The sequence below is a fragment of the Nicotiana tabacum genome, chromosome 23 (assembly GCF_000715075.1).
Source record: "Nicotiana tabacum cultivar K326 chromosome 23, ASM71507v2, whole genome shotgun sequence".
Taxonomy (NCBI): domain Eukaryota; kingdom Viridiplantae; phylum Streptophyta; class Magnoliopsida; order Solanales; family Solanaceae; genus Nicotiana; species Nicotiana tabacum.
In genome coordinates, this window is record NC_134102.1 from 88879776 (window position 1) to 88894120 (window position 14345).

A 14345-nucleotide genomic window follows, 5' to 3' on the forward strand; every position below is an offset into this window, starting at 1 on the left:
TGGGCCAAAAATATAATTTTAGTGGCATGAATGGATCAATTTTTTAACGGATGAAATAGATAGACCGTTGTGTTAGTTGAGTGACATTTCTAGGCTTTTTCCGTATAATTATATAAAAAATATAAATTATGGAGTATAATATATTTTGGGTCCTTAAATAGGACAAGGGCTTCACGTGCCGCCGCTCTTGCAGTTCCTTGAAGGTGTGACAAGAAATTGAAATGGTGCGAGCGTACAAAGTAAAAGGGGAAAAGAGGAAAAAGAAAGGAGAGAATTATGATAAGGAAGAAATAGAGGAACCTTTGGAAGAGGAGTCTGCAAAAAGAGCGAGAACAGAAGCAGACAGTGAGGCAGCTGAACGAATTGTAGATTTACTGGCTGGTATTCCGGTTGTTTCAACTGATCAAAGCACCAAACCTGGTATTATTTTCATCATCGAAAGAGCTTCTCTGGAAATTGCTAAAATTGGAAAGGTCTGTCTTTTGTTTGTTCAATTTTGGTTTTCATTACACAGGCTTTGAATGTCGCTTGTAGCTTATTCAGCGTTATATACTCTTACAGTTCATCTTATTAATTATCTTTAGCATCGCATCTTTTGCTTTGTCTTTGTCTGTGTATAAAGTAAGTAGAAGTAGTTACCCATAGTGTGTAATGATATCTTCCTCTTGTTGATGCAGACTTACCAACTTCTCAACTCAGATGAACATTCCAACTTTCTGAAGAAGAATAATCGAAACCCTTCTGATTATCGACCTGATATTGCTTATCAGGTTAGTTAACTTTTGAAATCCAGGCCTATCTTGTTGCCTATAGTATGAACACTATGATGTTCCTGTAGACTTCAGATTTAAGTGTGTCATTTGAGACAATTTTTGCATGTGCAAGAAGTTGATGTGTCAAAACGTTTGTCAACTTTTGGCTGGTATTGAGTCCTGCAAGTGATCCAAGTTCAAGTTGAGTCTGAGTAACCTGTGATTATTCAGTGCCCTAATTACTAAAAAAGAATAATGATAAGGAAAGAGATATCTGGTAGTTGGCCATGAAATCTCCAAGTAGTCATTTTAATTGCTCTTTGATCATATATATTATTAATGATTATTCTAAAAAAATCATCTAGACTTATAAGTGATTATACATTCACTTTTCTGATTGAACTTTCTATTTCACTCAAGGGTACAATATGATTTTGTGTTAAACGAGAAAGAGAAGAGAAGATGAAATTAGGAATGAGAACACCCGCGTCTGTTCAGTCCATACGTACTCTTACCTTTTTTCTAGATTTTATTTTTCTAGTCCATAAGTACGCATCTCATAAATAATACTCCGTATATCTTTTTATATTAAAAAAACAGAATTTCCGTATATGAGATGTGTACAAAAAATTCTACAAAGATTGTTTTTTCATATTTGGACTGAATTTGTTTATGCCTAATAGAGTCAGAGAGGTCTATGAAGCATGGGGTCTCAGGAGAGTTGATAAAGATATCAAGCATATCTAGCTTATGGCGCCTGCTTATATTTTTTGGTGTATTTGGATTGAAAGAAACCACATATGTTATGATGGTATTCAACTTCTAGGAGCTCCCTAAAAGCTATATGTTTGGTTAACCTTTTTTTTTTAAAAGGTAACATATTTATATATAAATAAAAGACTACACAAAAGCTGTGAAGTCACCCATAATTACAGAGAGGCCTAATAAAAAAAAAAGAGGCCTAATAAGAAAAGACACTCCTAATCCTTTGTCTTCTCATAAAGATTCTAAAACATCAAAAATAGATTCACGATCTTCTAAATATTCTCCTTTACACCAAAAGTAAAAAATAAATAAACATTTCATTTTCATCTTTTGAATGTTACTGTATCTCTCTTCAAAGCATCTTTGATTTTTTTCTTCCCAGATTGTCCACCATATGCAAACTGGGACAATCTTCCATCTCTCTTTATTACTAGATAGGTTGCCTTCTCTGTTCCAACATGTTAAAACTTCAGGTATTCTTCTTGGCATAACCCACAAAATTCCCCTCAAATTGATGAATATCCTCCATAATTATAAAGTCACTCTATAGTGCAAAAAGAGATGATTGATTGTCTCTGCCTCCTCTCCACATAAGTAACATCTAGAACATAGCTGGAATCCTTTCTTGATCAAATTATCCTGAGTTAGAACTGCCTCATTTGCCAACAATCATGTAAAGCATGCTACTTTATAAGGAATTTTAACCTTCCAAATCAATTTCCACGGCCAGCAGCCAATCTAATTGTTTGAGGTGTTGAACTCCTTATATGTTGTGTTAACTGAGAACTTCCCTTTATTATTCCCTTGCCATGTGACACTGTCTTCTGCAGTAGAGGTCCATTTGAATGGTTCCAAATTCTTATAGAATTCTGTAAATCTATTAATCTCCCAATCATTTAATAATCTTCTGAAGGTCAGAGTCCATCCTTGATTTGTCCAAACCTCCACTACCATTGCTTCCTGTTGTTGATTCAGTAAATGAATATTCAGGAAAGGATTGTTTTAGTGATCCTTGACCTAACCAATTATCATCCCATAAAGATACCTTCAAACCATTTTCAATTCCGAAGTTTGACTTGTTAATGAGCTTGGGCCACATATTTCTAATAGACTTCCACAGACTGATCCCATATGGATTTCTCACAAGCTTGCTTATCCATTTTCCTTCCATGTCGTACTTTTCTTTGACTACCTCCTTCCATAAAGATTGTTCTTTTGAATCAAATCTCCATAACCACTTCATCAACAAACTTTGATTCTGGATCTTCAAGTTCTTGATTCCCAATCCCCCTTCCTTCTTGTTAACTGTGAGTGAGGTCCATCTAACCAAGTGAATTTTCTTCTTATCATTGTTGCCTTCCCATAAGAAATTTTTCTCAAAGCATCTATTCTATTCACTACACTCGTTGGTATTGGAAATAAAGACATCATATATGTGGGCATAGCATCAAGAACTGAGTTTATCAGGATCAATCTTCCTCCCATGGACAAGTATTGGCTCTTCCAATTAGCTAGCTTCATCTCGCATTTCTCTAAGACCCCATTCCATATCCCTTTTGACTTGCTTTTGGCCCCCAAAGGCATTCCCAAATACACAGTAGGCATGTTGCCTATTTTACCACCAAGAATTCCAGCTAAATTTTGGAGCTCCATCACCTCATTAACTAGATAAACAAAACTTTTATCCCAATTAATGTGTAAGCCAGAAATGGCTTCAAACAAGATAAAAATGACCCTCAACATCTGAAGGTGACCTCTATCAGCTTCACAAAATACAAGAGTGTCATCCGCATATTGTAGATGGGAGATCTCTAGTTGACTACCTGCTCTAGAACTTACCCTGAAGCCTCTTATCCAATTGTTTATCTGAGTTGTCTTTAACATGTCATTCAAACCTTCCATAGCAATGATGAATAAAAAGGGAGATAGGGGATCACCTTGTCTCAAGCCCCTCTGAGAAGAGAAGAAACCAACTGGTGAACCATTAACCAAAATTGAGAATCTCACTGTACTAATGCAGAATTTGATCCAATTGACCCATCTTCCACCAAACCCCATCTTTCTTAAAGTCTCTAGCAAAATGTTCCAATTTAAATGATCATAGGCCTTCTCAATATCCAGCTTGCATAAAATACCAGGCTCCTTGCTTAGTATCCTTGCATCCACACATTCATTAGCAGTTAATATGGCATCCATTATCTGTCTGCCTTTAATGAAGGCCATCTGCTGAACATCCACCAACTTATTCACCACCTTCTTGAGTCTCTCCGTCAACAACTTGGAGACGATTTTGTAGATGTTGCCGACCAAGCTAATAGGTTTGAAGTCTTTCAGTTCCTTGACTCCAACCTTCTTAGGAATTAAAGCCACAAAAGTGGCATTAAAACTTTTCTCGAAGATACCCTGGTAATAGAAGTTCTGAACAGCAACTACTACTTCCTTATTCACTACTTCCCAGCAATGTATGAAGAAGGCCATTGAATACCCATCAGGGCCAGGTGCTTTATTCCCGACACAGCCTTCACACTATCCCATATCTCCTGAACACTAAAAGGACTTTGAAGCATTTGATTGTCCTCAGTAGTAATCCTAGGACAATTTCTAAAATTACCATGTGGTCTCCATTCCTTTTCTTCATAATATAGATTTTGATAGAAAGTGACAATTTCTTTCTTGATAACTTCAGGATTCTGCACCAATATCCCTTCTACTACCAGTTCCTCAATGTGATTGTATCTCCTGTATGCATTTGTAGTTCTGTGAAAAAACTTAGTATTTTTATCCCATTCCTTCAGCCACAAGGCTCTGGATCTTTGTCTCCATGCCACCTCCTCATGTTTTGCAATTTCCTCAAATTCCATTGCTAGGGCAGTTTTGGCATATATTTCCTCTTCATTCAAAGGCCTCTGGTCATGAATCCCCTCCAATTCTGCAAGCTGGTTAAGTACACCTATCTTCTGCAATTCGAGATTTCCTTGTAAAGTTCTGCTCCATTCTCTGAGTTTTTCCTTCAGGGCTTTCAGTTTGAAAGCCAAAATAAAGAACCTTTTTAGTTGGGTGAATCTTTGCCCGGTAATTTGTCAGCTCGTTACCCTTATGATAGTTTTTGTGTTTGTAGCTGACATTTTTCCCTCTTTTATAATATTTGCATCTTCTTGATGCCTTTTAATGACATTTACTTACCTTATTAAAAAAACAAATTTTACAAAGATGATTTCTTTCAAACTCTACAATGATGAGTTCTTTGATTCACCCAGTCATTTATACAAGTGAGGAGATCATATGTGCTCCAAAAGTAAATGATAAACAACAAAATCATTTCCATTTGCAATATGGATCTCTCTTTTCCTTCCAAAACTCTCCAGTTTCTTCCTCTTGCAATTTTTGTTATCAGAATGGAATCTCTACATAGTTACGCAAAACCTTTTCCTGTTCTCCATCTTCTGACAAATGCCATATTCCCAAGCGTCATGCATATGCCTTTCCGAAGGCTAACTTGCTGAAAAGGCAAGATCTTGCTTATTCACTCTAGAGTCCACTTATTCAGCTCTATAATCTACTTTGCAATTGGGGCAGCATCTTATATATGCCGTCCATCTGCAATTGGTATTTTGTGTCCAAGAGATTAAAAAAAAAATTCTACTGAAGAGTTTAGAGAACATAACGGAGTTGGGACTATGGATAGTAAACGTGTTTTTTGCTTAGGTGCCCAACCAACACTTAACAATTAAATTTCAGCCACTGTTAAGTGATAAAAAGGAGGGGAAAAAAATATGAACTCGGATGCCTTCTCAACCCACCACCACCCGGTTCTGTGCAACTCAGGCTCTTTCTCTTTATACTGATTGTTTGATTTATACATTTGAAAATATCAACTGTCGGATGTTGTCTTGTCTGTAAGCTTTATTTCTTTCTAAAGCCTCTCCGTTACCTTACATGAAAAGATGCATTTATGGATTGATTTGGCTGTGAATTTCCCTTCCATTTTTGCTCGATGTTAGTTCTTTAGGGTGAGTTCGTCAGTTGATCTTGCTTCCATTCTACTTCTTTCTGGTTCAGATTCTGAGTGTTTATTGGAACTGGGAGCATAAATGGAATTGCAGTGGAGAGCTGTTGCTTCCTCTTTAACCTTCTACTGATCCGTTTTCTGTTAGATCCTTCTAGCGGAAGGGAGAAAGCAGGAACAAGATCAGATGTAGCTATATTTGCTTGATCCCACCTCCGGACTTGTAGGATCTAAACATTTTAATTGATGCCCATGAAGGATTGGATAGAGGTGTTCATAACACGCAACGGAAGACAATAACAATCCTAGGCAGATCTTTTCGTGCTTAAAATTTATTTTGCATGTCAAAGATCGGATCTAAGACGTACCTAGTGAAGAGAGTTTCGTTTTAAATTTCTTCGGTAGTGCGAAGACTCTATGCGTATCCACACCGAAACTGATCCTTGCTATCAACTCTTTGATCAATGAAATCCCGCGAACAAATTGAATGAAAATATTGTGTTGAAACTTTTCTCAAAAATCTCAACTCAAAGGTAGAAGAACAAGAAATAATTTTCTTGTACTAGTATTTTCTATCTTGGCTTTGTATTACACTATTACTTTCTCAAAGCAATTTTCTTCTCAAGAATAACTGTCTTGATTTTTACAATATGTCTTGATTTTTACATGACTTTACAATGTGTAAGATCTATATCACCCTAATTCTTAATTAGGACTCCCACATATATATACACATAATTTTCATTGGAAAATACAAATCACATGCTTTATGGTAAATATTTAAAAAACATGTAACTAATTTATGGAATTCAATTCTAAATTGAATTCTACAACTTAGTCATACTTTTAAAATAAAAACATGTAACTCATTTATGTAATTCAATTCTAAATTGAATTCTACAACTTAGTCAACATTTTAAAATAAAACACATGTAACTCATTTATGGAATTCAATTCTAAATTGAATTCTACAAATTAGTCAACATTTTAAAATAAAAAACATGTAACTCATTTATGGAATTCAATTCTAAATTGAATTCTACACTTAGTCATACTTTTAAAATAAAAACATGTAACTCATTTATGGAATTCAATTCTAAATTGAATTCTACAAATTAGTCAACATTTTAAAATAAAAACATGTAACTCATTTATGGAATTCAATTCTAAATTGAATTCTACAAATATTAATTATAATTACCAAGTGCATATAATTATATATATCACATATATATTTCAACCAAGAGATAATTTAATTTTCCACTGCAAATAGAAAACTTCAATTTGTTCACAATATTAATTATATCATCTGTGCTAGCAAAGAATATAATAATATTTCATTTGGACTAATAAACTAAATTTATTTGACTAATTAAATTCTTTAATTTAATTATCAAATAATAAAGTAATTAATCCTTTAGCAAAGATCAGGACACTCGTTAGTGTGCGACCCCATAGGTTCAATACTAAACCGGTAGTAAATTGATCACATCAATATACTAATCAAGGGTGGCGTCTAGCAACACTCCTTAACGACTGGATAGCATGAAGTATATAATTTACTCTCAAGAACCTGTAGAAGAATAATGTATTAATTCCTTCTGTCTTTATAGCTCTGGGTCACCCTAGGATATGGTTCAACTGTCAAATCCTAATAGGCGACCGACTATGTGTTCATGTCAAAAATAATAGACCATTGAATGACCTAAGAAACTCTTTTCTTCTTTCATTCAATCGCCCTGGCCAAGGTCTTAATTTGGTCGGTTATAATTTATGGCAACATAGAGCTTAAACTCATTACCAAGAGTTGAGAGATTCCATCTTGATCAATCACTAATTCTACAAGTATTTAATCGTACCCAATATCCTTTCAACTATCGCCCTAGGGCCATATGTATCTAGTATCAAAGCACAATAAATAACTTGTCAATTACTATGATGATATCAGGTCAAAGGAAACTCTTACATCAAATTCTTCAAGAGAATATCCTATTGACAGTTTATGGTAATTCTAACCATTTGGAATTATCCAATGAATCGATTCAATGATCATATCTCTATATGCATCATCTATTTATGTTATTTAGTTAACTGGATCAACTAATCTTTATCCCATAAAGACGCTCACATAAATATTGATCTAACCGGATTACTAATGTCCAAATTAATAATCCTACGATCAAGAACAAAATTTAGATTAAATTGTATGAGACTTTACTCTCATTATCATGATCTCCATCATGATGACAAGTCTCAAAATTTAATCAAGGACCTTATTAAATTAATCAAGTAATTAATAATAACTATGATAAACTAATATCAAATGCCATATATTTTTATATCAAATAACATTCACAAAAATATGTTCAAATCATCAAATATGAGATTGGATCTAGGGCATATCTAATATATCTCTAACATCCCAAGCATCCTTTGTGAAAGTGCTTTCTTGCCCTATCCTCCCTCCATTTGGGACAGTAATTACTGCTTCCATCTGTTTCCAGTCCGTAGTACGTAAGCAAAATAAGTTCTAGTTCCAAAGCTAATGAAAGAAAGGAATTGGTGTTCACAAACTTCATTTGCAATTAATTATCGCAAAAAGTTCATGATTGTTTATGTGGCAATGCAATTAGTTAAAAATCTTAGTTCATCTTTTTTCGAAAATGTTTATATAAGTTCTTCTTTCCTTTCACAGGCAATGCTTTCAATTTTAGATAGCCGAGTGAATAAAGCTGGGAGATTAAAAGCTTTGTATGTGAAGACTGAGAAAGGTGTCCTATTTGAAGTAAAACCTCATGTTCGTATCCCTAGGTCGTTTAAACGATTTGCTGGCATTATGTGTAAGTTAAATTACCTTGAGCAAAATTTCTTCACCTCATGCTTATTACCATATCTGATTTGTCTAATTTTGCTGTTTTCTGATGTTGCTTCAAATTCAGTGCAGCTGCTACAAAAGTGGAGCATAACTGCTCTTGGTAAGCGAGAGAAACTGTTACGTGTTATAGAAAACCCTGTTTCAAAGTACCTACCCATTGACTGTCGGAAGATAGGTGAATAATTTATCTATTTTAGTTCCTTCCTTTTCTAATGGAATGTTCTTGACAATTGACTAATACCCCACTTTTCTTATGCATCAGGCTTCTCTCATAGTTCTGAGAAGCTGGTGGATATTCAGGAATATGTTAATGGCATCAACAAGGACATGAACCTTGTTTTTGTGGTATGTTCTTTTGTAATTTTCTATAGACAACTTCCTTTTGTGTGAAGTTATAGTTTTCTGGATATTTGACATATGCAGGTTGGGGCAATGGCCCACGGGAAAATTGATAAAGATTATGTCGAAGATTATCTATCGAGTAAGCTAATCTTCCTCTTTTCTTGTAATTTTTTGTCCAATAACAATTAGAGTGCTATTGTGTGAATTTTCTGCCGTTGTCTTGATTTGCATATCTAGTTTTTAACGTGTGGGAATGCGAACATCTGTTACTTGTGTCTGTATGCTCAATTGATGACATTAGGATACTATTGATCTTCCGTGAGAGTAGAAGTACTTCTTGAGAGCCACTTATTACTTTGACAAATGAAAATTAAAATGGCTGCGGCTGCTGTAGAATGTAGATATGGTTGGAATATCACATAATCTTTGATTTTGTGATGTTATTCTAGTATATTCCATACAAAATATATTGTTAAGTGAGAGATTGTTCTCTCACTATGAGTTGTTTGGTTCAGTGTCACTTGTCAACTCTGAAGCAATACAGGCTCTAAACTGCATCTTAACTTACTTGACCATCCTCAGAATATGAGAGCTCATTATACATATAAGAGACGAGTTATAGTCTAGGCTCCTTCATTCCTACCTACCCTCTGGAAGCGACGTATGTGTGCATATTCTATGTAAATGCTAAACTAGGTCCATACTGTTTCTTCTATGGGAAAATGATCATCATCGCAAATTATTGCATTTTTTCTGCAGCTGAACCTCATCTCTAATTTATCTTGCAGTTTCTGATTATCCATTGAGTGCTGCATACTGCATATCCATGATCACAAATGCTGTGGAGCGCAAATGGAAGATTTTGTAGACTTGTACCTTACTCCGGTCTTTGTTGCAACATGTACTTTCTAGAATGTTTAGTTTGTTTTCTTTCCTATAGGTTTTTCTGGTTGGTTAATCTATTATTATGTAAAATATTTAAGAAGTGTTAAATGGTTCTCTTCTACATTTGGAATGCCTTTGCTCGTTTACAATCAATTTGAAGTGACCATCTTCTTCTCATTGTCATTCTGGTATTGGAATTTTTTTGTATAAGTTTTTGTTTTTGTTTTTGGGGTGACAATCAAGGAATCTCAGAAATTTGCAAATTGAGAAATTCTAATACCTTCCAATATCTTTTTTAATCTAGCAGTATAGTTTAACTGGTGGTAGTAAGTCATTTGCCATATTTTCGAGGTTATCATTCAATGTTTAGTTAACCTAGGCAGTAAGTTTAAGTGAGTCTGAATTTAGGGATGGCAATGGGGCTGAGTGGGTTACAGCATTTGCGGGTGCAGGACGGGTAGAAATCAATTTTACGCAGGTTTGCTCTGTTACTGCATAACTTGCTATCCCTAAGTTTGATTCTGATTTAGACTCGCAATTGGGGATCAATAAGTCGAACCATATATCAATCGGATTAATTTATCCAAAAAATCCATATTATGGTATGCACTAGGCAGCCTATGCCATTACTTTTTTTCATCTTTTTTTCCGGCCGATGGTAGATCGGAAACAACCTCTTTGCCCTTCTAGGGTAGGGGTAAGGTTGTGTCCATCTTATCCTCCCCAAACCCCACTTTTGAAAAATCACTGGTTTTGTTGTTGTTGTTGTTGTCACCCCTTCAATCCAATGGACATATCTAATTTTACAGTGGAGAGAGCTGTAAATCAATTTGATCCATTTGCGGCCAGTGGAATAAAGGTAGCATGTAAGTACACTATGAGACCTTAATGCTGGTAAAATAGTAAGGACACATTTTAATACTCAAAATGTGTCTAACTCGGAACTTTTAAGTGTAACGAGGTTTTATAGCCTTCACAAGTATACATCACTTTTCTTTTAATAATAATACAATTGAAGTTTACAAAATTGAGCATCAACCTGGAATTGGAACAGAAAGCTAGTATTTTCTGCAATGCTGTGCAGAGAAATAGAGGAACAACCAATCTCCAGCCCAAGTTATAGCATTTCAACATCAATCTACGTTCCCCTTTCTTTTCCTCCCTATGTGACATGAGTTATCTCTGCTCATTGTCTCAATCAAGGACCTGTAAGTAGGTCAGGATTCGTGGACCGCGATCTACCATTATTGTGAGGCATTTCCTCTGGAATGTCCACACTAGCAACAATGTTGGCTGTTTGACTAGACGACGATGGCTCTACGTTAGACATTTCTATTCTGGATTGATGACCACCTTTCGTGCTCGGGGAAGTTTCAGGTGAGTCCCATGGACTTCCTAATTTTCGTGTTTCTACTGGTCCAGGCTTTGTAGGTTTTTTCTTTTTTGCCTTTTATGCCAATTCATCAGTGCCTTGGAAGTTTGATCATCAAATATATATCTTTTCATAGTTTATCCCATTTGAAAATTCCAAAAAACAAAGGAAGAAAATGAAGCATTTAACATGTTTTTGAGTTTATTTTGTAAGGAAATAAGTAACTTTTAGTTACCTGGGTAACTAGTGCATGAACATTCATCAGAAGATAAACAACTGCAGAAAACCATAGCAATGAACTGCAAGTATAACAAAAATCATTAGCAGTACACCAAACCTGAGAAAGACTTATAGTTATTTGAAAAATGATAAAAAGAAAAAAGAAACATTGAAAAGAAGAAGATGAATGCTGTTTCAGTTCACGTCGAAAGGAACGTACTTGATACCCACCCACAACAATCTTGAAGTCATCTTCTAGAGATCTTTTAATGTACTTTTGAAAATTAAACTTACTTCCTGGTGCTAAATGGACCTGCAACAAGAGGAAATCAATAAGCAAAAGAACTATAATTTGATTGTAAGAAGCCTTGAATTTGTGAACCTCACCGAGATGAAACCATGGCGCATGGTCAAGTAGTCAGCTTTCCGAACTGACCTAAAAAATTGCCGAAAAAAGCACACCTGAAAATATTGGGAAACTAGTTAGAGAAGATGAAATAATAGTTCGTGCAATGGTCGTATTACAACATTTCATGGTCGTTACATTATGTTAGATTACATTATCACCAACTAATTCCACCGTATAAGTAATTGCGCAAAAACTTTAATTTAATAAACTAACCTAGTGGACTGGAACACACAAATATGATTTCCAAGCCTACAACAAGATGCCTAAAAGTGATATATGCACAACCATTCTGTTTACCCGAAAAACGGATAGAGTTGAATTTATACGTAGTTCTAAGGATACGTGATATAACTTGGTACAAATTGAAAAAATAAGTAGAAATATATTGAATATTGACTGTAAAAAAGGAATGAAATACAAACTCAAATTGAGTAGAGAATGATTTATAAACGAACAAGATGAATCAATGTCCAAAGCCCAAAAAAGAATAATCTTTACTATATGTGTGTAAATCTCAATAATTTTTGAAATGTGAGAGTGTATTGATGTCTAAATGTTCAATGTGTGTTACACAAATGATAGTCACCCTTAATATAGTGGAGGAATCCTACTTTGGATATAATTAAAAATGCATAGTGGGGGTCCCATGATAGAATATTTAATTAGCTTTTTCTTGATTTCTACCGAGAATTTCTCCGCTAGTGCGGCTACAACGGCTCTTTGTCTCTTGGCTCAATCTTGGTCGGTATTGTTATTGATCGGTCTCTGGATCTCGAGCTCGATATTGACTCGAGCTCGGTATCGATCGATCTATGGATCTTGAGCTCGATAACACCACTTCTCATCATAGCTCGATATCGACTCGAGCTCGATATTAACTTAAGCTCGGTATTGATCGGTTCATAAAACTTGGGCTCGATAACCCGACTTCGAATCACATCTCGATATTATAATGATGACCCACGGTCCATCATGTTCCAACGATTGTAGATGAAATTCCTCTCTCAAAATCGCCCACTCTCGAACCCAGGGTTAAAAAATATCAAAAAATAAAGCAAAAACCCGAATTACATAGCTGAAAACAAGCTGCAGATGTCGCATTTGCGATCCAGGGTTCGCAAATGCCAAGATTTCTTCGCAATTGCGAAGATGAACAGTGCAAAAAATTTCGCAATTACGATGAATTGTTCGCAATTGCGAACTGAACAGTACCTCGCCAGAAACCAGCAATCTTTCCTGATACGGAAATAGGCATAACTCTCTCATATGATGTTCGAATTCGACGATTCTTTTGGATATGGCTCCCTAATTACAATACATATATAATGCTTTAATCCAAACTAAATTTGGACCTCATTTGCTTAATGTGGTACCATTTATGCTTGAAGAAACGACGTCGAAACATAAAAAACAAGCACAACACAACCTAAACCTATCCGAAACTCACCCAAGCCCCTCGGGATCCCGTACGAACATACCAATAAGTCTCAAAACATAATACGGACCTGCTCGAGGCCTTAAATCCCACATAACAATATCAAAACTACGAATCACACCTCAAGTCAAGCTTAATGAACTAATGAACTTTCAAAATTCAAAACTAACGGCGAACAAGCCTAAACACTTGGGAATGATCTCAAATTTTGTACACAAGTCATAAATGATAGTACGGATCTATTCTAACTTTCGGAACCAGGATCCGATATGACATCAATAAAGTCAACTCTCGGCTAAACTTTTTAAAATCTTCCATTTTTTCGAGCTTTCGCCAATACATGCTGAAACGACTAACGTACCTCCAAATCAACATCCGGATACGCTCCTAAGACCAAAATTACCATACAACACTATTGGAATCACCAGAACACCATTTCAGAGTCTTCTACACAAAAGTCAAACTCATGTCAACTCTTTTCACTTTAAAACAATAATGTTTCTTCAAAATTGATCCCAAATCACCCGAAAACCAAACTCGACCGCACACGCAAGTCATAATACATTATACGAAGCTTTCCGAGGCCTTAAGTCGCTGAACGGGATGCTAATTCTCAAAACGTTCCATCGGGTCATTAAAATATTTGTTATACTAGTCTTAGAGTACGCGCATTGCGCGTGTATTTCATATCAATACATTAAAATTTTAGAAAAGTTACATTGATATTATTCACAAAAGTTCTGAATGATAAAAAAAAAAATTAAAAATCCAAATTCCTGAGAAAAATCTTGAACGTTAATCACATTTATCTAACTCAATAAATGAATGTCTTTGCTCTACAAATACCTTTTTATTTTGACTTTCGTTAGGGATAGATTTAGGTTCTCACATCATCCTTTCTAGGTATATTTGATCATTATCATGATAAAGAGACTATACATGCTAATAAATATTGTTATTCTCCTTAGCTCGATAATAATGGGTAATATTAGTTTGCCACATATTTCCAATTTAATATTTATTTGCGATTATATGCGATATCTATCCGCTAGATAGATCTATCGACTCCATGAGAAACTATCAAACTCTATGACAACACTTTTGAAAATATTTTATTTACATTCTTAAAAACGAATAGCATAAAATAACTAACATTTTTAACATTACCAACCTTAATTTTTTTAAATAATTTTAGCAATCTAAAAGTGTTCGAACCAATGCTTTATTTATGTGCTAGTTGATCTAATTAGACATTAGAAGTATATTGGTTTTTCCCCAATAACCG

General features: G+C 35.0%; 1 protein-coding gene across 1 annotated transcript; it reads left to right on the forward strand.

Annotated features, from left to right (window-relative positions):
• The first annotated feature begins 170 nt into the window (after positions 1 to 170).
• On the forward strand, positions 171 to 9802 carry LOC107808457 (uncharacterized). The gene is made up of 7 exons (XM_016632983.2): positions 171 to 473; positions 678 to 770; positions 8219 to 8363; positions 8463 to 8573; positions 8661 to 8743; positions 8822 to 8879; positions 9529 to 9802. The coding sequence occupies exons 1-7, from the start codon at positions 222 to 224 to the stop codon at positions 9606 to 9608; spliced, it is 822 nt and encodes a 273-aa protein (XP_016488469.1). The 5' UTR covers positions 171 to 221; the 3' UTR covers positions 9609 to 9802.
• Positions 9803 to 14345: the final 4543 nt, after the last annotated feature.

Coding starts and splice junctions, on each gene's coding strand:
- LOC107808457 (XM_016632983.2), top strand. CDS start 222: ATGGTGCGAGCGTACAAAGTAAAAGGGGAAAAGAGGAAAAAGAAAGGA. Junction 8,364..8,462: donor ACGATTTGCTGGCATTATGT/GTAAGTTAAATT, acceptor CTTCAAATTCAG/TGCAGCTGCTACAAAAGTGG. Junction 8,574..8,660: donor CATTGACTGTCGGAAGATAG/GTGAATAATTTA, acceptor CTTATGCATCAG/GCTTCTCTCATAGTTCTGAG.